The sequence below is a fragment of the Python bivittatus genome, unplaced genomic scaffold, assembly GCF_059951505.1.
Source record: "Python bivittatus isolate LINGU-HERP-01145 unplaced genomic scaffold, Pbiv_v1 ctg000740_np1212, whole genome shotgun sequence".
NCBI classification, from domain to species: Eukaryota; Metazoa; Chordata; class Lepidosauria; order Squamata; family Pythonidae; genus Python; species Python bivittatus.
Window position 1 is genome coordinate 732,689 of NW_028277106.1, and position 24,613 is coordinate 757,301.

The following is a 24,613-nucleotide window of genomic DNA, read 5'->3' on the forward strand; positions in this document are numbered from 1 at the left end:
GCTGCCTGAAAATCCCACAAATGCTTGCTCACCTTCCATTCTCTAGTGGTGAAACTCCAGTAATAACAAAGCAAACACTGAACATTTGTTTTCTCTCTGCAACTGCCTAATGGTTGGGCTGGACCTGAATGTATTTGTCTCTCTGTGTGTGTGTGTGTGTGTGTGTGTGTGTGCGCGCGCGCGCGCGCGCATGGAAGGGTGAACTCCAGCCACGATCCTCCTTCGGCCCCATTGGCTAGCTGAATCCAATTCCGCGGTTCGTTTGCCCTTAAACGAGCCGGGGGCCCAGGACCCGGCGGGCGGAGCAGAGCATCCCTGGCGCTGCGCGGCCGCTCGTCAGCTGGCCGCGGCTGCTTCCCCTTTAAGGGCTGTTTGGCTGTCGCTGGAGCAACGTGCCAAGAGCCGCTCGGCTGGCTTGGGAGCCGAGGGGACTGGCCCGAAGGAAATCGGGAATCGGCCACCCCAGCGGGCCGGGCCCCGCCAGAGCTCCCCGAGGATGCTGCGAGTTTTCATCCTCCACGCCCAGAATGTCCAGACGCCCGACGGCGACATCAGCGATGCCTATTGCTCCGTGGTGTTTGCAGGTAAGAGGGGGGGCCGTGAGTTAGCAAGCGTGGAGACGCAGCAGGGCCGGCGCCCCTTCAGGAGCGCCCTCCCTCCCTCCGGCTTTCGCTACTTCTGCTTGCAGGGTGCAGCAGGTAAGACAGGCAGCAAGAGGGTTTCTCGGGGGATACGCCTCTGATCTCGCCCCACAGAACGCCTGGCCCCCCGCTGCCGTGGGTCAGGATCCTGCAGGAGCTCGTTCTCCACCAGGGATAGGAATGGGATTTTGTGTAAGCGGGAAGACGAAGAAGAACTCGCTGGTGCCTCGAGGGCTGTCGGACGGCCTTGCCTTGCGAAGGCAGCCTGAGTGAGCTGAACTTGATCGTGCCTGAAGAGCGAGGGAGGAGAGAGCTCTCAGGCCTGGCTGGGCAGGAAGGAGCAGCAGGCACGGGGCCTGGAACGGCGGGCAGCTGGCGGACATCCAGCTGGGTCTTCAGCATTTTGGTCGGGAATATGGAAGGGAAGAGCTCTTCCCAGAGAGGCTGGATGGCCGTTGGAGACAAGCATGTTCACAGAAGGGTTCAAAAGAATCAAGACAGCAGCTGCAGCTTGGCTTTTTTGACAGCTCCCCTCACCCCACGGATGCCCTCGGCCAGAGATGCCATAGAGCAGGGTTCCTTAACCCTGGCCACTTTAAGACGGGTGGGCTTCAACTCCCAGAATTCCCCAGCCAGCCTGGGGGAATTCTGGGAGTTGAAGTCCACCCATCTTAAAGTGGCCAAGGTTGAGGAGCCCTGCTCTAGAGCCCTGTTTCTCAACCCTGGCCACTTTAAGATGGGTGGACCTCACCTCCCAGAATTCTCTAGGCAGCATGGGGAATTCTGGGAATTGAAGTTCAGCCATCTTAAAGTGGCCAGGGTTGAGAAACAGGGCTCCAGAGGGTGCTGCAAGAAGCAGGGGGCTGGTCCAGGGGGCTGGTCCAGCGTCCCTTCTGCATCTAGGATCCTGTGGATCTAAAGCACAGTCTCTCCTGGATCCCTGGAATCACGTGGCAGAGAAGATAGGCTGAGAGGCTCTGGAGCTTTTGTGATGACAATCCTCGGGGTAGGAAGTCATTCACCGGGAGAGCCCCGTTCTATGGTTTGCTCTGTTTGGGTTCAGGGCACTGTCGGAAGCCGCCCCGGATCATGTTGACAGCAATCCTTGCCAGTACTGATAATGCTGTCTGTCCGTTCCTGGTCCTGCAGTCGCTCACCGTTCTGAAGCTGCCCGAGAGGGCGGCAGATCAAGCAGAAAGCGATGCTGGTTCGGGTGATCGCTCCTGACAGACAGGAGCATGTCGTGGAGGATGGTGGGAAGCAGAGTGCCCTCTGCACATGCTTGAAGGCACTCTTGCATTCAAGGCGACAGCTGGACATTGGCTCAGGGAACTCAGTTGGGCTTCCTCTTTTGCACAGGAATCTGACTGCCGCCATTATTCCTGCTGTTGTATCAGTTACGTGAAACGTTGAGAAGCCAGAAAGAGTTTATATATAGCCCAACATTTGGCCCCAGGACGCCAACAGAGAAAGGGGAGGGAAGAGAAGTCAGTGACTCAGTGAAGCAATTCATTTAATCATTAATCACAATATTTATCTGCTGCTCTGCCGTGGAAGCCACCAAGGCAGAGCAGGCCAGCCCCAGCAGTAACACCTTAAAGCATAAGAACAATAAAACCATATTCAGAGGGGAAAGAGGGGCCAGCATGAGAGACAGGCAACCCCTGAGGCCAACCTGGGGGCCCAGATAGAGCAGGACTGACCAGGTTCATCTGGACTCTCCTGAAACAACCTTTAGGAAACTTTTGCATAGACCCCAAAGTGGTTTCTTCTGGTTTATTATGGGGGAGTGGCTGGTGCCAAATCAGCAGTGGGGTGAGTCTATGATTCAGTGGCCCTCTTCGCATAACATGCTTACGCAGATTGAAAAATTAATCTATTCTGGGGTTCACCCGGTGCACTGAACCATTAAACTAATCAGATGCAAAGCCAGAAAAGCTAAATTAAGTGAAAGTTAACCAGGACAGCACGTTGGGCAAACGAGCCAAGTGGGGGGATTCAGTAGACCACGGGCAGCATGATGGTCTGAGCGAGAACAGCGAGTGTTCACAAAGCCCCGGACGCCCCTGCCTTCTTCTATGACTCCAGCTTCTGGGCAGGGAGAATGGAGACTTGCAAAGCCAACCCAGCAGTTCACAAGAAGGATGGTGGAGCGATGGGACGTCCCAGGACTGTCGGGGCACCCTCTGACCTGTGCTAGTTCTCTTTCCAAGGACCAGGGTCCACAAGGGAGTCTGGGGACTTTGGGGTGGGGTGGGGGTGGCACTGGGGTGTTTGCTTGGAAACTCCTGGACGCTTAAGCCCTTCTGCCTCTGCTCCAGTTCCTCTTCTGCATCCAGCCCCCTCCTCTCTCCTTTTCTGACCTGGGGGCCAAGGGAGAGGGACACTGCCAAGCCTTCTTCTGGGCTTCAATCTTTGAAGCTCCTTAGCTTCTATCATTCTGAAATTCAGCAGAATTCTTGCCTAGGGATATCTCTGTGATGTATGCCCTATTTTCACAAATTGCACAACAAGCAAGCATAGATGGAGGGGAAAGAAGAAATAATTTATTCTCTCCAAAATAATTTTCCTCTTGCATACAAATCATCCCATCCATTTGTTTGATTTTTTCAAAACTGACTTCTTTGCTAGGATCCCTTGTATGTCCCTTCCTAACAATTGTCTACAAAAAATGGTGGATAATTTTGTCCTTCTTGAGGAACTCCCAAACTGGGAAACCTGCTTTTGCACAAACCTTGCTCTTCTGGAACTGTCCGTCTTGATTGTGGCAGAAGGATCAACTTTGTCCCCAGATTTCTTCCTAGGTGGCAAACTTATGATCTCCCCCAGAATCTTTCATCCAGTTCTGTTGAATAGGGGCAAAAGAATGGCTGCCATTTCATTTCTAAAGTTAGTCGTAGTGGGCGATAAAGACATTTGGGTTCAGGCCATGAGATGAATCAGAGTCAGCTGAAGGTAAAGCAGGCTGTTGGAAAATCACCAGGGTGTTAAGCATGGGTGTTCAGAGATCTTGCCATGCCCAGTGGAAACTTCTGAATACACGTATTTTACTGCACCGTTTAAGGGTCAAAGCAGGAATTGTGCGTTTCTTTATTGCTGGAGTGAACCCGGCATTTCTAGGGAGACCAAGGGCTGCCGGTGGGGTCAGTGATACGAAACGGGGACACAGCAGGTGGAATCTTCCCTGGTTTCCTTTCTGGATTTCAAGGGCTTTCATCTCAAAATGGGGAAACTCTTCCCACCCTGGTTGACCGGTGCAGCCAGAAGGAGCCCTGGCGATCATGAAGCCTGGAGGCAGATTGCAAGGGGTGTGCTGGGGACTCAGCAGGACTGTCTTCCATTGACCCGTTTGGGGAAGGAAGAGGCTGACCTTTTGCACTTGACTTGCTTGGTCCCAAGATCGGGCTCGTGCAAAGAGCTTTGGGCTCGTCTCCGCATGTGACAAGGCCTCCAGGAGAGAGCCTTTCTCCCAGGGAGGCCACGCTTTTCCTCCAGCTTCCTAGAAGAGCCCAGAGGAAGCCTGTGTGTTGGCATGTCTCCAGTTCGTAGAGCATGGATGCTCTAGAGTCGCAGGAGAGAGGCAGCTGGAGGCTGGTCCCTTCCCCCGGCTCTATTCATAGCCCCCACCTTCTTCCCCGGCTGCCTCTTGGCGGTCCTCCCCAGCACCTGTCGGGAGATGACTTGCTCTGTTTGCAGGGGAATGGCCGGACCTTCACAGCTGCCTTCCTCGCCGGGGAGAGACGGGAAAGGCAATCGCAGAACTCTTTGCATCCGTGGACCCAGAGCTAGTGAAGGAATCCACGACAGCAGTGCCACACCACGCACCCGACCCAGCCAAGTACACCCAGATCGAAATACCTGGAATCACGGACCTCATCAACCTCTGCCTCACTGCCTGCCTTCGGTTTGATGGACAAACATACCAACCAATCAGAGGGATCGCCACTCTCAGGACTCCTAGCAGAGACTGCCATGTGGCATCTAGAAACTATAGCGCTCCTATGCATACAACCAAAAGTATGGGTCCGGTGTGTGGACGACACCTTCGTCATAATGAAAAAGGAACAGCGGAGTCCTTGGGGTTCTCTGAGCTTGGCTGTTGTCCTGCAAACGTTTTGCTATCTGGCTAGAAGGGAGCGGGTCTTGCTCTCTGTTTATAGCCCCAGTACAGTACTGGGGACAGATTTCCCCAATTCTGGACAACAGCACTGAATGCCGATTGTTTTCGGGTCTCAGGGCGCATTCAGACATCCGGCCTCACCTTTTCCCTCCAGTCCATGAGGCAGCACGAAGATCATCCCCGAACAATCTCTGCCATCCTGAAACAAGGCCAGGAAGTGGCGCTGTCCTCACAGCGTCCAGGTCTAGATCGGCCTTTTAAGCTTAACTTTTCACATTGTCCAGGAAGGATTTGAGGTTGCATTTAAAAGAGCCCCCCTTTAATGCTTTGCAATTTTCCTTTGCTGTTTTCAGATTCTTGCGTATCATCTTAATTGTTTTCAGGAAGTTGGTAGAGTAGAAATACTGTCGTTTTGTGCCCCAACCAGCCAGGGTGGAGTTTGACTTCAGGAACTGGATTACGCCAAAGTTTCTCTGTGTTGCTAGATCTTAACTTCTGGCTCGCAGGATGAAGAGGAAACAGGAAAGGAAAGAAATCCTGGATGGGGAAAGGAAAAGCTGCGACTTTACCAGATGGGGCCCTGAGTTGTCCAGCCATCCCATCATAAAAGCTGTCAGGGTCAGGGAAGAGTCGGCCATGGTGTGTGTTGTGTGAGAGGAACCATCGATCATCTATATGGCCCTTACATCCTTTCATTGTGCTAATGGTCTGACTCACTTAAGGGCTCAAACATCATGAGGGATGTTACTTCCTTGCCAAAAGAATAAAGAGTTTTGTCTCCCCCATCCCGTTCCTAGCCTTGGGGGGGGGTAAAAGAGACTCACAAGTCAATGATGGTAGGAACAGCACTGACCACAACAAAGCACCACTGTGCGCTCTCAACAAATCATCCACAGGTGCATAATTTATCATGACCAGCTCTGCCATCTGTGGGAGTAGCAGACCCCTGGCCCCTCAGTTCAATTCCTGACTGCATTTGGAACTTGGCAAGGAATAAACACGTTTATATTTAAATATAAATATTCTGCCTTTGATCCCATTTGGAAATTCAGGGTAGTGTGGAAACTAGAGCTGGATTTTTGAGAAGGAATTTGAATATTGGAGCTCGAATGCGCTAAATGGGGGTGGGAGGGACACTGGGGAAGGGGCTGTGGTCGAGAGTGAGCAGGCTTGCATCTGATGGAAAAAAACAGTGGCCGCTAATCCATTATTAGCCTTTAACACTGTCTCTCTCATAAAGAAGAATTTAAATGTACACTCTGGAACTCCTGGCTACTTCAGGAAGTTGGAGTCCCTAAAAATAAATTCACAACACACAGCAGAATGTATTCTCATTAAGCACCATGTTCAGTTTCAGGCATATTGGGAAAAAAAAAAAGTAAGGGTCCCATATCTTTACAGTAAGGTTCCCTTGCTTATATAAAGATCCATTGTGATCAAAATGTATTTGGGAATTGTTGGACTGGATGGATCTTTGATGTAGGGATTAGAAGATTAGATGGTCCCGAGAATTCTCTAAAATTTTCCATTTTTCTAATCTGGACACAGAAACTCAAACAAAGGGGTAATTCCAGGTTGCTATACCTGTTTTGACTATGGTGCGATTAAAGCTAGGACCATGGTCACCTCATTTAGGTTTGGTGGTCACATGGTTTATTTTCCAGAAGTCCCAAGAGTGAGTTAACTCAGGATCCTTCCTGGTGGAAGGCAAGGCTGGTTTTCAGAAGGGAGCATCTTCTTGTTACCTGCTTCCTGAGAGAGATTCTGTGGATGAAACCTCGGATGAAAAGACATAATCTGCTCACCCAAGAAATAGGAGCTTGTCCAGTGTGACTAAGGGCCTGCAGGCTTGGCTGATCAAAAAGTATTTTGTAGCAGTTGGTGGAGCTCACTGCCATCAGCAATGGTGATGGCTGTGAACAGAAGTGATCTAAAAATCACCTTTAATAGCAGAGGATTTGGCCCCATGGGGAAATAATGTCAGGGGCCTGCTGGTTGATGAATAGGGGTTAAAGGCCTCTTTGGAAGGGGGGGGGATTCCCCTGGTAAAAGTCTTTGCTTTTACTTATCATCAAAAAGTTCCTTTATTCATTTATAAGATGTCCAGATCAGTGTTTCGTTATTTATTTATTTTTTCCTGACCTGGCAATTTCTGAAAAAAAGATGCTGCAGAGATTTTTTTTTAAACCCTGGAGGGTAGGGAGGAATCATACAAATACCCTGTGAAGGTTGCATTATTCTTGAAGAGCCCGCAAGTTCTCCGAAAAGGAAGGGTTCCAGGCGCATCTTTAAGGAGGGCCAGCCTGGCAGGAACCGTAGCGCTTTCCCGCTTGCAGAGGAGGAGCACCTGCAAAGCTCGCTGGAGGGAAGTGCAGGCTGAGCAAGCCAGGACCCGGCCTGGCTGGGGAGGAGAGGGGAGGAGAGGGGAGGCGGCTTGCCCGCCCGAGCCCAGATTTCTTCCGCCGGGACTCTCCGCGCTGCGTGCCGCTGGGGCATCCCTGGTGGCCGACCTCCGAGCGCCCCCTGCAGGGATAACACAGCAGCGCCGGGTTGCCGCCTGGTCCTGATGCTGCGCGTCCGGCCCGCGAGAGAGGGAGGCGGGGGGGAGGGGGGAAGCAGGCGGGCGGGGCGGGGCGGGGCTGCCCGGGCGGCGGGCCGGCTCCTCTCCTCCCAAGAGCCAGAGGAGCGCCGCCACGGCAGGAGCCATGCTCCGCTGTCTGCTCCAGCGCGCCTGCAGCCTGCCCGGCTTAGAGCGGGGCGACAAGCGGAGCGACCCGGTGGCCAGCCTGACCTTCCGAGGTGAGTCCCGCCCCCGCGGCAAGCGCGGAGCCGCCCGGCCCGTTCCTTGCGCCCGGGAACTCCGTCCTTCTCTGGGACTGGCCCGGCTGACTTGGGAAGGGCATTTAATGGGGCACCCCCACGGACTAGAGTAGGTGAAGCTGAAGCGGCTGTTTTCGGTCCTGGTTTTAATACAGTACGTTCCATCGGAGCCCTCTGGAATTGCTGGACTCCAGAGCCCATCATCCCTACCAATGGCCCTGCTGTGCGGGGAGGGTGATAGGAGTGGGATTCCAGCCAATGCAGGGAGCTCCAGGCTGGAGAAATTGTGGGGTGGTCCTGTGAATCAGACAATCAATCAATCGATCAATCAGTCAATCACATTGTTCTGCCTGTGCTTTGGAGACATGGAAGGGGAGGGTGGGAAGCAGCGATAGTAAGGAGGAATAGGAATCTCCGGCTAGAGCAGGGGCTGGCACCTCTGCCACGGGCAGAGCGGGGGTTTTGCCCCTTCGCTCCCCCCCCACAGCCACTTCTCTGCTCCAGGGAGGGGGCACTGAATCGTCCCAAGAAGGCTGCGCCCCATGGGGTCGTGCTAGAGGTCTATAGGCGGGTGTGGTGCAGCTATTGTTGTGACTTGTGCTGGTATCTTTTCTGGGTCGGTTGCAGCCCTCAGCCTGACTGAATCCGTGCCCTCTGGCTTCTTGCACGCCCTGAGCCCCCCAGGGCGTGGTCGAAAAGGTCAAGAGGGCAGCCACGATGGTGCCATCAAAGCTCTGCCTGGTTTTTATGGACGCCACACCGTTGACTTTTTAAACCCCTTCTGCAGTCTACAAAACAGGATGGTCCAAGTTCAGGTCAATGGGCTTCTGGTGCTGCAAGATGGACTCTGATGGTTTGTTAGGAGAAACGGATGGAAAGACAATTCAAGCAACGGCCCCAGCGGGCCGCTGGCAGTCTTCAAGCAGCAACAGCAGCATCAGGATCTCAGAAGGAAGAGAGAGACTCTCCTGGCAGCTTCTGGGGCAATGTTGCTCAACCTTGGCAACTTGAAGATGTGTGGACTTCAACTCCCAGAATTGATCCACTTTTCTTCACTTTTAAAAATCTCTTTAAGTTACTTAAGGTGTTCTCTAAGAATAGTTGAATAGTAAAGGTCCATCTCACCCGGTTGACACCCCTCTCTTTCTTCTTCCTTTGGAGCTGTCCCGGCTTTCGCAGCCATTTTTGGCTGCCTCTCCTCCGCCGGCTTCAAGAGCTTCTCCCGGGATCAATCTGGGACTTGCTGCGTCCCTGAGATCCGCGGGACGCGCCCTTTGCCATCGCCATCTCTACGGGACGGCTTAGGTCCATCGGGACCGTCCGGGGGGGAGATATCGACTGCAATCCTGGGAACCCAGGATCGCCCGCCGTATCGCTGCGACGCCAGCTCCGCCCTCTTGACTTTCTTGACCCCCACCTCTGCAGGCACCCCTGAGTGACGTAAATGATAATGTAAAACCAGCCTTCTCCCTGGAGTGTTAATAATGAATTTTAACTGAAATATCTGGGACACTTCATGAGGAGGTGTGGTTGAAGACGACCCTGATGCAGAAAAGAGCGGGGCTGGATCTCCCCCAACGATGCAAGCCAGAATGGAGAAGGCGCCTGGAAGCCAGTCCTGGAGTCGGGAGGGTCATCCGACCAGGAGTCGGAAATGACGGGACGACTGAACAATGACCATCTCACCCAACGTTCAAAGATATGACTCCTTGGCTGATTGTAGCTTCACCGGATGAGCCCAGGGTTGTTTTGAGAGAGGAAGGGAAGGGAAATTCCCACCTGCTCTCTCTGCAGTGCGAGATGATGCACCTCGGGGTGGTCCCCCAGTCCCACCCCCCCTGCGCGTTGCAAGTTTTCTTCCAGGGAGGGTCTCCATGCTACGTTCGCTCATTTCTTCGTAGGGCCACCCCCTTTTAGGGAGAAAGCCAGTGTCAAGTTAGGGAAAGGCCCTTGGCCGGAGAAGGGGAAAGCGGATATTTATTTTTATTCATTTAAAAGTGGAAGCCAGTGTTCTTCAGGAAGAGGAATTCAAAATAGCAATCTTCCTCTTGGCTTTTTTCTTGAGCGATGGTGGCGAGGAAGGGAAGACATGCATCATCCTTAGCTGTTTTGCTGATTAAAAATGCCAGTTCCCCCATTATGTGCCTGATTAGTCTTATTTAATGTTTTTAAAAAAGGTCTCCCTTGATAGCCAAAAGGATGTGAATGTGACTGAGCTGATTTCTGCTGGGGAGAATCAAGACTGGTTGTGGAGTGAAGAGGTTGTGTGCTGCAGTTCCAAGATGTGAAATACCTACAGTGTGTGTGTGTGTGTGAGAGAGAGAGAGAGAGAGAGAGAGAGAATTATATATCTGCTCCTTTATCTGTAATGTGGTTTGTCTGGTTTTAGCTTAGTGCATGTGAAACCTACCACTGCAATTGGTAACCCATGGTTCATGGCTTTGCCTTGTGGCTTCTTAAAAAACCATAGCTCATGAAGGAATTAGTTGTGATTAAAAGTAGGCTTTGGCTCCTTAATGTCCAAGGAATGGCCATGGCCCCAAGTTCTTCCTCTCATCCTCTGTTGAGGATCACCAAAAGCTGGTAGTGGAGAATCCAGAGCCCTGATACTCTTTGTCCAGCTGTTTAGAAGGGGCAATGCCGGGCTGGGCTCTTCCACTGGGCTATGGATCCTCTCTTTGTGCTGATGGAAGGGGCTTGCAAAGGTGGTGTGACTACACCTCCCAGAATTGTAGGCAGTCTGGTCAGCAAAGGCTCAGGGAGGTGGCCACATCTAGTTGACCTTGGCTGATCTCAGAAGGGATTAATACTTGGCTAGGAGACCTGCAAGGAATCCCAAGATGGTAGAGGAGATTGAGAGGTAAAAGAGACTTTCTAGAAGAAGCACTAACTCTGTAGTGTTACGAAGGAAATGACCTGGGTGTGCCCATGAAGTCCCCAGGTCTTGGGAGCAACCCTTGGCTGGCCTTGGGTGATCACCAAAAGGCTAAGCAGAGTCAGACTTGGTGAACTCCTGAAGGTGAGAAGATGTGAGTTGTGGTTGCCAAGAAAACCCCAGGAACTGAGGTCAACTTGAAGGAGCCTTGGAAGGCCAGCAGATACTCTGGGAAGGTGTGCAGCCTTTTTGGAAATCCTGTGGGAACTGTGTGTGGGTTTGTTTACATCCTGGCCCCGCCTTGAGGGAGGTGTCATTGTCAGAAAGAATAGGAGGGGGCGTGTTCATGTGAATCTCCAACTAACTTCAGCATGGTCTATTGAAATAACCCAGGTCCCTGGGTTTAACCGCTGACCTAGTCCCATTGCCTGGGTTCGCACAACTAATTGGGCCACAAATTAGAACAGCGTTTCTCAACCTTGGCAAATTTAAGATGCGTGGACTTCAACTCCCAGAATTCCCTAGCCAGCCATGTTATTCACTGCCCCCCCGCCCCCCCGCCCCCGTATCCTGGATGAAAATGGGCCCTTCGCTAAATCGGAGCCCCTTTATTTCTGCTCCCAACACCTCCAGACGCCTCTCGGCATCGCTGGAGACCCGAGCGAGCAGACGCTGATCACAGTCGCTTTACCGCCTTTGACCAGCCTAAGGTAGAAAAGTCAGCCCGACTACAGAAAATAAGAACAAACAATAAGATGCAGCACAAGTATACTAAGTAAAAAGGAAGTATTCAAATGAAAAAAAATTGAAATGAAATATAAAATGATAAATTACTGTACAATCAAAACAACGTTTTAACAACAGCTATACATACGGTATATAATTGAGTTTAGTCTCTATATGCTAATAGGAAGATGCTGATACTGAAGATTATTATTTCAATTTATATCCCTCCTTTGTTCTGTACAACTCAAGGCAGCCTCTCTCTCTCTCTCTCTCTCTCTCTCATCTCTCTATCATCTCTATCATCTCTCTCTCTCTCTCTCATCTATCTATCTATCTATCTATCTATCTATCTATCTATCTATCTATCTATCTATCTATCTATCTATCATTTATCTATCTCTATCTCTATCATCTTCTTTCTCCTTTTTCCCTCACAGCAACAATCCTGTGAGGTGGAGTAGGCTTAGAGTGACTGGCCCAAAGTGGAGCTTTGATTGCACCATCATGACCACTACCTTGACTTTTTTGACCAGCCTGCAGGCACCCCTAGCAACCCAACATCCTAGTCAGGAGTGGGGAAATGAGAGCGGTGCAAATATCTCTGTCGAACGGATGACGTGCCATGTCCCAGCCCAGCCGGCCTGCTTCTGCAGGGTCACAGGCGTTCAGCGAAGGGAAGAGAGCCGAGGAGAGGCCAAAGTGGGCCCATCCAAAGGCTTTGCTGAGAGTAGGATGTGGAGGCATGGATCTGGACCTTATACTTTGGGATAAGGGAGGATTCGGGGAGCTACTTAGACCAGCACCCTTGGAAGACCTGAAGGACCAGGCTGGGGACAGATCGTTGTGGAGAAATCTGTCTATGTGGTCACTAAGAGTCAGCCCTGACTTGGTGGCACCTCACCAATCAAACTTAAACCAGACTGATGTTCTACACTAAGAAGGGGCTGGGCCTGGTCACATCCTGATAAGATGGGGTAAACCCGAATAGGGACAGTTTGATCCAGGAGGATGGTTTTAACCAGCCCTTCTCTGCGTCACCCCAAAGCCCTGACCTGGGTCCCTTTGCTGCGGGTGGGAAATGCCGCTCTCAGAGGGCCCCGCTGGAGTCACTGAGCTTCTTCTGGGGCAGCATAGAGGTGGCCATCAGGTGCAGGGCCTGGGCCCTGCTGGCTGAGGATCTGGGGTGCTGCAGTCCTTGTCCAAGTTGGGGGGCTTGATGCTTTTGAACTTCCTTGGGCTCCTGCTGAGCCCTGTTCTCTTCGTCCTTCCGGCCATCCCCCCAATTCCAGTGGCTTTGGGGCCATCATGCTGGGGGCGTTTGTGGCCTCAGTAGGACATTGTGATGCTATGAAGGGGCCTGGTCACCTGTAGCCTCCCACGGCATCCCTCGGGCAGGCCTGCATTTCCATCAGCCTGGCTGCTTAGCAACTTGTCTGGTGGCCTTTCTCAGTTCTGCAACAGCCGCTCTCTTCCCTGTCTGCCGACCAGTGTTCCTGGATTGGGTGACTTGCACTTGGTTGGATGACAATGCCATCCTGGGCCAGGCCCCAAAAAGTCAAGATGGTGCCCACGGTGGTGCCATCAAAGCTCCACTGGTTTTTTATGTGCAACTTGCAGGGTTCAGTTTCCTGGGTGGGAGATGAATTTCTTGCAAGTCCCCTGGGCAGACTCGTGGTTGGAGCCTGCCAGGCCCCCAGTCAGTATATAAAGAAGACTTGACTTCCTGCTCATCAGAGGAATTTTCAAGAGGAAAGGCCAAGCTGGTCTTCTCCTCCCCTCCCCTCCCCTTTTTTCATCCTTGGCTGCCCTTTTGCACGACGAAGCTCCAGACTGAGTCTTCTGGGTTCCTGTGAATCCTTTTAAAAATATTGCTCTCTGTCTCTTCTGGGAAAGGGCTGTTGAGTGACCATATATAGCTGCATTCAGCCTGGCGCTGGACTGGGAGGAGGTGGGGGGAGGGGGAGGGGGTCCGGCTGCAGCTGCCCCAGACGGACCTTCCGCCCGGCCTTTGGCACTGGGGACCCTCCTATTGTTCTGGGGTCCTTGTTTAGGAGTCCCTTCCTTTTCCTTTCTGGAGTTTGAGCAGCGCCCAGAGTTGCTTTGGCCTTTGCCAAGGCAGTTTGCACAAACGCAAAAGGGCACTGCGTGCTTCAGCTGGAGCGCTCAGCGTGTTTGCTTAATTTATGGGCTGACAGCAAGGAAAAATTAAGCACGCAAGAGTTGCCGAAGATAGAATTCAGAAGCGACTGCCAGATGAGCTCTGCCTCTCTTAACCAGCTCCAAGAGCCAATTTCTGATTCAGATGAAGCAAGTTTGACCATCCAAGCTCACGCTGCATTCAAAGGGACTCCAGGAACCCTAAGCCACTCACTGGCTTGATTTGCCCATCCTGCAAAAACCTAATGGGGTGCATTTGGTTTATTATGTCTACCCAAACATCATGGTTTTGAAACCATGATTTATAGCTTCATTTGAGGTGTGTATGTAGCCAATGGTGGCTTATTTAACAAAACTACATTTCAGTGCAGGGGTAAAACCATTCTCCTTTCAATTCACCTATCAAACAAACCATGGCTTGATGGAATAAATCTGAGTGTAATGGCTTCTTACAGTAGAAGTCTTTGTCCAGGGTTTACAAATCACAGTAGCACAACCCGCTCAACAAAAGTTGAGCCAGGAACATCACGGCTTAGCCAGCCCGTGAACCAGACCATCTGCCCTGACTCCGCTCCACCCCTGAGATCTGCCTGCAAGAATATTTTTGGAACCAACTGCCCCAAGAGGTCCTTGGGGGATTTGCTCACCTGCTGTGCTTCCTTTTAGGAGTGAAAAAGAGAACAAAGGTGATCAAGAACAACACCAACCCGGTGTGGAACGAGGTGAGTCTGCCTTCCCACTCTGAAAATTGGCTTTGTTTTGCATTCAGTGCCAGTCAAACAGAGACGTCAAAGCCCCCAAGTTGCTCTGAGCAACTGATAAAACAGTGGGTCCATCTCTCCTAGATGAGGAGAGTGGGGATCCAGGTGGAGAAGTCCTAGAATCTGGGAAGGTAGGATGGCGAGCACTGGAAATGGAGCCATGGCGACCCAGGTATCTGGGTGAGCTGGCAAAGTCTGGGGACGAGTGGGAATGGGTACGGCATGGCAAGCCATTCAGGAAGGTGTGTTGGTAGAGCTGCTGGGGGCAAACCTTGAAGAATGACTTCAAATGGGCAACAGAAGAATGGGCAAAAACTGCAAAAGCTTGCCAAGGATAGATAGATGATGGATGGATGGATGGATGGATGGATGGATGGATGGATGGATGGATAGATAGATATAGATAGATGGATAGATAGATAGATAGATAGATAGATAGATAGATAGATAGATAGATAGATAGATGATAGAGATTAAATGATAGATAGATTTTCCCATTCTTATGCAAGTTGATCTGTTGTGCAGCTTATCAAGATACAAACACTGCTTTTCAGCATCAGGATTGGCAGTCCTTTACGAAAGTGGGAAGGATTCCCAAATTTCATCACCCACCTAAAAGAAAATAATTAAAGTAGGGGCAGTGGTTTCTTCTCCACAAGCCCTGTGCCCTGGAACTGCCTTTCTGCTTGCGGGTTCTGCCCTGTTTTTGCTGCTCATAGCTGGGTGTGTGTGTGTTACTACTTAATAGCTTCTTGATGCCTCCAAAGTCAGTTTATGTTTCTGGGCGGTGGGGGGGTTGGATTATCAACTTCCTCTCTAGCATTCTGTCCTCTTCATTCTTATAGTGAAACAGGGCTATTTCGCTCTTAAAATGAAACCACAAAGACAGAAGAGTTTGGAACTAAATTAGAACTAAAAGTTTTTCCTTTGGAGAGACACGTAATGACAATGGTGTCTGTTTATCACACATCCTCTTAGTAGTAGGAAACTTTTAGTTAATCTTCCTGGGAACCTTTGTTGTTGACTGGATTTCCTTCAGAGGAGAAGGAAACTGGTGGTGACCAAAAGCTTTGTCAGAAACTCTGTGCTGCCTTGTTACAGCCATGCTGCCTTCAGTTATCTGTAAAATGCGCAGCATCGTGGCAGAACCGCAGAGTTTGAATTTGGAGTCAACCAAAACCTCTTTCCGTTTGATGGAGATTCCATAGAGGAAGTTGGATGTCTCTGGGAAAAGGTTCATCCATTGATTTCTGCTTTTTCATGAAGGATTAAAACCTTGGCATTTCTGCACCTTAAGTGGAGAGATGCTCTGGCTGTGAAAGCAATGGCTGGATGAGGGATGAGTGCAACGGTCTGCCTCTATCCAACGGGTTACATTTTACTAGGGAAAGGGATGGAGATGTCCTCAGGGTATGGTCCAAAAAGTCAAGATGGTGGCTGAAGCTTTGACTGCACCATCTTGACCTTTTGGACTACACCTGTGGAGATCCCTGGAAAGGAAGCCGGAACTGATTCTCTGACTCTGCTGGTGGTTGTGGTGATGGGAAGACAATGTTTCTTCTTGGAAACTCAGCCCTTGAATGCATCTTCAGTCCTGGTGGTGAGCTTTGGTGAATGGGGAATGTGAAAAAACCAACCAGCCCGCAAAAAGGTGCCCCTGTTGCTGAATAGCTGGAGTCATCTGCTGGAATTAGTTGGGTTTCATCCTTGTGTATTGAATTTCTGTTCTGAAGTCCCTCTTTCTCCCCTCTTCTCAGGGCTTCGAGTGGGACCTGAAAGGTATTCCATTAGACCAGAATGCTGAGCTCCAAGTTGTCGTCAAAGATCATGAAACCATGGGCAGAAACAGGTGGGGCTCACAGGAATGTGTGTGTGTCCGTGCGTGCGCAATTAAAGTCTTGCATGGTGTTGTTTCTCCTGCCTGAGAAATTGCTGCTTATCTATGACAGGCAGGAGCTGGTGGGTTCCCAGCTCTGCACCCGCTTCCCTGATGCAGAGCCAGTCTCACCGTGGATTTTTCTAGCCCCTTTTGAAGCCAACCAAGTTGGTGGCCCTCATTGGTGTTCAGTATTAATGGGTGCCATAGTTCAGTTCTACGTTGTGTAGAAGACTCTCCCACTGGCCTTCGCTGGCCTGGCATTACTTTCCTTTTTCAGGCTGTTGATCTGCAAATTACGAGGCAAATGGCCTGGAGGAGCCATCAGAGAAGAAGGCATCTTTCTTAGGCAGTGGAACAGCTAAACTCCCGGAGTTGCGGGTGCTCCATCACTGGAGGTTTTCAAGAAACGATTGGACAACCATTTGTCCGAGATGGTTTGAGGGTAGGGGGTTGGACAAGAAGACCTCCAAGGGCCCTTCCAACCCTGGGATTCTATGATTCTAGGCAGCCCATCTAGCTGACCTTGGTGGTGGGATGGGAGTTTGTCAGGAGATCCCATGGAAGCTGGAGAAGTTGGAAAAATCAGCCAGGAAGGCATCTCCTTTGAGTCGCCAGACATGAAGCTTGACTTGAAGGAGAATTCTACTTTTTTATGGTGGTAGAGGAGGAGGGGGCAGGGATGTCAAAAAAGTCAAGGCAGTGACCACAATCATGCGATTGAAACCCCCTTTTTACATACGTGAAGCGCTGGCCGGGAAGAAGGCAGCTGAAAGAAGTTGTTACACTTTCCAGTGATAGGCAGCTAGATAAACTCTTTCTTATCTCAGCAAGGGACTCCCTGTGGCCAACCAGATTAAAATAAAATAATTACAAAAATTAAAATACCCAGCAGCTGAGAAAGACACAACAAACATCAGTCATCCACACCACCAGGAGACTGGACTCTTCACATGCTCTTTACCGTCAGCCACCTTCAGTGCCCTGGGGCGAGAAAGAAAGACCATCGATGGCAAAATCCAATCAAATCAGTAAATATATGAAAAGTCCTGGGCTGGAGTGACTTGGCTTGCATCTACAGACCAGCATCTCATTCTGGGATTCCTTGCAAGGAGAGCTGAGAATATAGCCCAGTGTTTCTCAACCTCTGCAAGTTTAAGATGTGTGGACTTCAACTCCCAGAATGGCTGGCTGGGGGATTCTGGGAGTTGAAGTCCACACATCTTAAACTTGCAGAGGTTGAGAAACACTCATATAGCCTATGCATATGCTGCTATATGGGTGGCTTTCCATAACTTTATTGCTGTTTCCAGGGGCATCTGGGTTGATGGGAACTCAGCTGATGATGCCGTATTTGCACCCTGGAGCTCCACCCCTCCATTCTCTCCAAGGAAATTAAGGAATCTAAGTCCCCATGGCCCGTCACAGATTCCAAAATCGATCATCTGTAAGACTGTCAGATATTCATCCTTTAATGCTAAGCAGAATCAGGTCTGGGGAGACCACCAGGAGACCCTTGCGTTGAGAGTGAGAAGCGGATAAAAGATTCCAGAAGCAGGCAGTGGCAAAACGCCTTCCTATTGCTGCCAAGAAGGCAACATGAGCGTAGCAGTCAAGCTGGCCCTAAAAGAAATTTCATTTTTTTAAAAATGCGGGGCAGAAAAGTTAATTCATTAGATGCTCAAGTTGGAAGGATTCACCAAATCCACCCCCCTGTCCTGGATGGCTACCCAGAAAATTCACTCTTGCTGCCTTCCACGTGTACTTTCTCGGGCAGGGCTTGCCGGTCTGTTGGGTGGCTTCCAATCGCACAGCGAGGGTGCCCAGAACCAAGCCACCGCAATTCTACCCGCAGCCCGCTCTGTCCTCTGCCCCCAACCCACAACTGCAGGAAGCTCCCTGCTTGCCGTTGTTCTTTTTCTGAGCAAGTAGACACACTTCCAAAACGTCCTCTTTGTAAAGAAACAAAAGAGTTGGTGAAGCCGTTTGCTTGGAGCACGCCGGCTTCTAACTTTTTAGGGTCTTGCATAACCCGTCGCGACTCAGGTTGGTCGCAGGGCGTTTGACCTCCCGGGCGAAGCAGTAGCGAAGGTTATTTTCAAGAACTAGCCACTAATCCTCCTCTGCAAGAAAGCCTAACTTCCGTGTGATGAAGGGGTCAAAATGCTGGACCAGGGACCCCTCCGGTTTCTGGTGCTGGTGGCTGGGGAGAACCTGGCCAGTCCGAAATTCTCCTCTGCCTGGCGACTTACTCGGACGTGCACAGTGGGCTGGGTGGTCTCCTTCTCTGCCTCTTCACACCCACCCCCTTTAGCAGCAGAAGGGAGATGCTGCCTCCAAGGTGGATCCGGTACTGGTCTACTGGGAGTTGGGTGGCCTTGTTCCAGGAAGGAAGGAAGGAAGGATGGGAAAGGGAGAGGAAGAGGAAGAGGAAGAGGAAAGAAGGCCTGTCAGCTGTCTTTGGGAACAATGGAATGGAGAGTGTGTAGATCTTGCTTGGATCTCCTTCAAGGAGCTCTTGACCCCTGGTGACTTCACAAGCATTATCAACCCAGTCTACTTGGTCACAATATGGGAATGGTTTGGGATCGCCTTCTTCCAGAATGTTCTTTTGATTTCCCCTAAGGGGGCCTGGCATGTCAAAAAAGTCAACATGGTGGACGCAAAGATGCAAACAAAGGCCCACCTCTTGAGCATGTGCAAAGGGCACTCCTCTCACTAGTATCTGCGTGACCTGCTCAGGTGGATGCATTTCGAAGGCTGTTGTTGCTGCCGCTCCTCCTGCAAACCAGCTGGCATTCTTTCACAGAGAAGAAGCACGGGCCTCCCCCCAAGGCTTCTTCGGCTGCTGCCGCGTTTGGCAAAGCCTGGGTGGACGGCTGAAGGAGAGGCTGATCTGGAAGGGATCCCTGGTGGGCCCTGCCCTCAAAGATCCCTAGATCCTCCAGCTTTGCGGAGGACAAGACCTCCCTCCTCCGGAAAGGGCCTCCAACCATATTGCGCCCTCCCCAGACAGTGGCAGGCGCTCTGGAGAGGGGATGTCGGCTGCCCCATAGCTAGACAGAGCAAGCTCGCCAAGGTCAGGGGGCCACTGACCGCCCAGCTGCCGAGCAGAGGGGCTGGGCTGGTATGGCACCAGCTGTGCTTGGGGAGAGGGGCGGGTTAAGAAATAAGATGTCCAGGAATAGGAAGCGTGATTCAGCCCCAGAGAATGCGGAGGGTGAGACCAGAGGAGGAGAAAATGCAGGAAGGGTGGGGAGGCTTGGCAGATTTGGCCCTCATCCAAACACTTGCAGAACTGCTGCTGGGGACCCTGGAGGTACGGAGTGTCCCCCGCACAGCTAACCCTCCTGAACGCCAGTCCAAATTCAGGTCCCATCGCCAGAGAAGTCAAGCGTTTTGAGCTGGATGAGTCAAAGCTTTTGCGTTTGGGACGTGCCCTCCTTCCAGACTTCCCAGGGCTTTGCTAAGTCCTTCTTAGCAAATGGCGTTGATGGCGTTCTTGCTTCTCCTGCTGGCCAGGCAGCTATTTTTGAGATCCTGCATTGGCAGCTGTTGGTGGGCTCTCGCTAAGCCCAGGGTCTGGATTTGCAAGGGGCGATCCAGGCATCTCATGTGAAGCAGTGTGGAGTTATTTTTATCCGCAGGCCTGGGGTGGGTTTCTCCCTTCAGGAAGCAGAGGGCTTGGGCACTCCACTGGCATGCGGGCTAAATCAGCCCTTTGCTGGATACATCTCTATTCATCGGTGACTAAAACGGGTGAGCTCTTCTGCAGCGAAACCTCTCCAGGTTTATGCACTGCAAGAATGAATATATATCGAACAGGACCCGAATAGACTTCCCTGTCTGAAAACCAGTCAAGATTAAGAGCAACTGAAAGATAAAACTCCTTAAAGTCCCCTAAAAGTCCTTGAATGGAGCTCCTGTCCTAGGAAGCAGGTGGATATGGCTTTGCTGCTTTCGTGGCAACGCTGCAAGAGGAACTCAAGGCCCTGGAAAGGCGTTGTGGGGCCAGTGGCAGCTAAAGGATGGCAGAGGAGGTGCCAGGCAGCCTCCTCTAGGCAAGGAAGAGGACCAACACCGAGAAGGCCCCTTTGGAGGGTGAGATGTGGCCCTCAGGAGCTCTGGGACAAGGGACACGTCCTAAGACTTCAGTAAAAGGGCCTGGGGCCTGCATTAGGGCAGCGTTGCTCCACCTTGGCAACTTGACGATGTCTGGATGTCAACTCCCAGAATTCCCCAGCCAGCATGAAAAGGACCTTCAGGCCATTGACTCGGCTGATGGGTGCAGAAATCCAAACTTCAGCATCGCTGACCGATGGCGGTCCAGCCTGCCCTGGAAGATCTGCAGCCAAGGGTCTTTCTGGGGATGTATTTCCCAACGTTCAGTCTGAACCGGCATTTTTTATATATATGAAGTCCACGCTCTTCAAGTGGCCACATTGGAAAAACACTGCTCTAAATCATCACAGTGTTAACAATTTCTAGTTTCTATTGTATAAATACTGTACCTCTGTATTCAGATATTATCTGTATTCTATGATGTATTACTCGCCTTTTGTAATGCGACCAAACCATTAACTGGGGGGGGGGGGTCCAGATGGCACCGTGCTTGTCCCATCAAGTGGGCCACAACTCACGTGACAAAGGGAGAAGGCTTCCTCTGTGCATAGTCTCCTCTGCCACCTTGACTTTTTGGCCCCTGCAAACGCTGACCAGATGCCAGGACGCAGGCTGGACCTTCCGGCTGTGATGTGTGAGACTCCGAGATGCCCCTTCCGAACTGAAGGGACCCAGCCCGGGGTGGGCAGAGGGGAGGCGCCCGCTCCTGTCTCTGAAACTCAGGAGTGGCGAGGCTCTTGAAGGTCCGGAAAGTTGGCTCCTTCCGAACCGAGATGCATTCAGGAGCCAAGGGAACAGGAAGAACATTTCAGGAGAAAGACGGCCGGCTCTCCGAACAATGCTGGGAAGTGGGAGGGGAAGTGACCCAAGACAGACCCGAGAACATTGCAAGCCTCCCGGCCAGACGTGGCTCTGGTTGCAACTGGGTGGGTGCAGGCTGATGTGGGGAACATGGGCTGAGTGGACAAGGTGTCCTGGAAGACTATTTTTTCCCCTTCCTTTTTCAAGCCAGACCGAACAACGGCTTGTCGGTCTCTCTCTGGGAAACGTTTCCTTTCCGGTCCAGGTTCGCTCCCCTTCGGGGATACCTATTTATGGATTTATTGGATAAATTGAGATTTGGAACTTTTTTCCTGCTTCCTGGCTTATCCCCGTATCAGGTTTTCAGGTGGAAAGCAGAGTGCAGGGGGGTAAAAATACAAGCTGAAAACAGGAATTCTGAGGCTAGATTTCGCCCGCTCTGGACCACGGTGGCCAAGTTGGGGTTGAGAACCTGGGATGTGTGAAACGCTGCTCAGGAGAATTCCTTGGAACTGGGTAGGGAAAGGCTGGGCGATGGAGTAAGGGCTGAGTAAGTGGGAGTTCGTGGTGATGCCAAGCCCTCCAATACAGGGAGTCCCGGGGTCAAAAATGCCCAGGTTACAGATGACCCATAGTTAAGAACGAAGCTTATTGTAGCAAAATTCAAGTTAAATACACAATTATTGGAGTTCATTACACAATACTACTTATACCAGTATTTCTCAACCTTGGCAACTTGAAGATAGATGGACTTCAAGTTGCTGAGGTTGAGAAACATTGATTTATACAGTATTATACAATAATATTGTTCCAGCTTACATACGAATTCAACTTAAGGACAGACCTTGGGAACAGAACTCGTTCTTAAACTGGGGACTCTCTGTACTTCTGGGGAGCAAGAAGGTGTAGCCCTCTGCTCGTCGCAAAAAACACGTTGCGCGTGATGGGCTGAACACTGGGAATTAAAAGTGTGTGCTGTAGGTAGGGTTTGTGTTTGGTGGAAGAGAATATTGCTCCATGTGTAGACAATTGTGAGCATTGATCTGAAATAACGGCTCCCGGGTTGCCCGCAGGCTTAGCTCAACCCCCCTGAGATGTTCAAGTTCTCCTGATGGCTCTTCCCCTCCACCAGGTTTCTGGGCGAAGCCCACGTGCCCCTGCGGGATGTCCTGGCCTCCCCCAACCTGGCCGCCAGCTTCAACGCTCCCCTGCTGGATGCCAAGCGACAGAGCACCGGGGTAAGTCTGCTTTGGGGGTGAGCAGGGGCTCCCTCTGAGAGAAGCACCCTCTGCTGATGGTGGAGCTGCTCGGCCATCTGTCCACCATGATGCCAAACAGATCAGGCGAGAGGCAGAGCGAGCCTCCCCTTGGGAGGAGGCCCATCCAGATCCAAGAGGGTCCCCTTCCAGCCTGACTCATCTTTTTAGAGAGGGAGCTGGTTTCGGAGCAAGGAACGTAGGATTTTTGCTTTATGAGTTGTGAACAAGTCCAGAGGTTGGGCAACTCCAGCACTGTGGAAGTCTCCACCAGCTGTGGTTGGAGGCGATGCAGGTGGAGAAGAGCGAGAGAACTCGAACTCAGGGTCTCCCTGCTCCTGGTCCTGGCTAGTCTAAAGTGGCAAAAAAATCAGACCTCCTCCGACTAACTCATCTGATTCAAAGGCAGAAGCTTTCCTGAACTGCAGCCCCTGCCTCAGACTCCGAGAGCAGCTAGCTGATGAAGAGAGGGCGCTGCGGCTCATGAAAGCGCCTGCCTCTTCTTCAGATCTGTTAACAGGCTTGCGGGCTCCTGACGTTTCACCTGTGGCTGGAGGCTGACCCCAGTGATGGACCCTGGAGCCCCTGGCGTTTGCCCTCCAGGCCAGCCTGACGTCTGGGGACGGCTCAGGACCCTCGGAGGAGCTTTGTTGACCAAATGCAGAACTGGCTCGGCGCTGCCTTCACTGGGAACGTGTCCTGACTTCCCGGGCAGATTCTCCCCTCTGGATTAACCGGGCCTGATCCCACTCGGCTTCTCAGCCCAGAGGAGGTGCCTTTCTTAGAAGCGATCCAAAGGCGTGGCAGGGTTTCAAAAACTGTTGTCAGGCAATCGGGAGGACTCTAAAGCTGCACTGATGATTGCCCGGGGCTGAGCTGCTCTCGGCTGACCTCGAGAAAGCTAAATGGGATGAAACCTATTACTGCTTGGATGGGAGGCCACTCAGAAATCCCGAGGATGCAGGCTGGGAAGAGAGTTCGGAGGAGCATCCTGGGAAGAGGCTGTGGCAAGCCACTCTGTGAGGCTGCCATGACCTGTGCCTGGTCCATCTACTTAATTAATTAATCTAATTAATGTAAAGTCATGAGGGGTTATGCTTGCCTACAGGGAGTCTACACCTTTTCCTTAGGTGAAGGGGCTCCTTTATCACTGTTTAAAAAAATGTTTAACTGAGCTCTATTACTGAGATCTGGGTCTTACACTTCTTCTGGAGCAGTGTTTCAACCTTGGCCACTTGAAGATGGGTGGGCTTCAACTCCCAGAATTCTTCAGCTTGCCGACTGGGGAATTCTGGGAGTTGAAGTCCAGCCAGCTGAAAGCGGCCAAGGTTGAGAAACACGGGTCTAGACAGCGGCTAGAAGCAGCACGGGGCAGTGGTTGATTTAACGTTGATTCTCACTTCCAGAGAAAAAGGCTGCCTGGATCACAGTGCAGCTTGGGTGGGGATGGTCCTCCGGGGCCTCCCAGCCCTTCTCCCTTCGTGTAGGAAATCAGGAGCTGCCGCATTTTCAGAGGGAGTGTGGTGCTTATCCCACCTTACGCTCCGTAATCTTGACAGTTCCTAAGTTTTATTTTCATGATGGTTGTAGATACGCTCAGACTTACCACTGGGCATTGTTGGAATGACGTATGGCTGTTGCTTTAATGTTAAGATCCAGTTCTGGTTTGGTTGTTGAGCTGTGAACTAATTTTAAGGGATGACATGTTGTCATTGCAACGGCTTTTCTGATTTGTGTGGTGCTTTGCTAAAGGAGCGTAAGTAACGAGAACCGCCACCGGCACCACAGGGGAGGCGTGTTTTGGAGTGCACGGGAGTTCAAGCGGCGGATCTCTTTAACACAGCCCCATCAGCCTGAAAAAAGAGGCAGCTGCCTTATAGAGGTCCTGCCTCTCCAGGTTAGCCAAGCTGCGCCCAAGCATCGTTTTCGGAGCGCATCCAAGTCCTTTCGGTTGACGTCCTTCATCCAGCCCTTTCCGTTTCTCAGGGGTGCCTGATCCTCCAAGTCTCCTACATTCCACCTCCTGGGGCAGCTCCTTTCGTCCCTCCTCCGGCCCCCCCGGAGCCAAATCCGACTCCCTCTGAGCTGGACACGGTGACAGGTAAGGAGGCGAACTGTCCCAGCCCAACTCTGTCCCAGGATAGGCCTGCCAAATAGTCTTTTTTTCCTTTTGATTCTGGACGTTCTTTCTTGCTCTCGGCTTCGTATTGTGTCCTACCCCGAGGGCCAGTGCAGACCAGGAGCTAGGCAACGAAACAGTAAAGGGATCATCTGTGGCCACTTCATGGACGTGTTTACGGAGGGATTCTTTGTGTTTTGCCATTGCTTTCCTCCAGCCTAGATGGCATTTCCTAGTGGTCTCCCGTCCAAGGATTAACCGACCTTGCTTATATTTTGGAGATCTGAGCTGGGCAAACAAACATGCACATGAAGAAGTCATTCTGGGTACCTGAAGCAA

General features: G+C 51.4%; 1 protein-coding gene across 13 annotated transcripts in view; it reads left to right on the forward strand.

Moving 5' to 3' along the window:
* Window positions 1-313: 313 nt before the first annotated feature.
* The window catches only part of DYSF (dysferlin), a 119,797-nt gene continuing 95,497 nt past the window's right edge, over window positions 314-24,613 (forward strand). For 7 of the 13 annotated variants that reach the window (XM_088128747.1, XM_088128751.1, XM_088128749.1 and 4 more), the window contains exons 1-5: window positions 7,419-7,560; window positions 14,006-14,061; window positions 15,858-15,949; window positions 22,032-22,137; window positions 24,142-24,256. In XM_088128747.1, the coding sequence (XP_087984873.1) occupies window positions 7,467-7,560; window positions 14,006-14,061; window positions 15,858-15,949; window positions 22,032-22,137; window positions 24,142-24,256 (463 nt within the window). In that variant the 5' untranslated portion in view covers window positions 7,419-7,466. Of the gene's footprint in view, window positions 585-7,418; window positions 7,561-13,637; window positions 13,659-14,005; window positions 14,062-15,857; window positions 15,950-22,031; window positions 22,138-24,141; window positions 24,257-24,613 lie in introns of those variants that run through there. The other 6 variants (XM_025165852.2, XM_025165855.2, XM_007426885.4 and 3 more) reach the window with 4 other exon arrangements.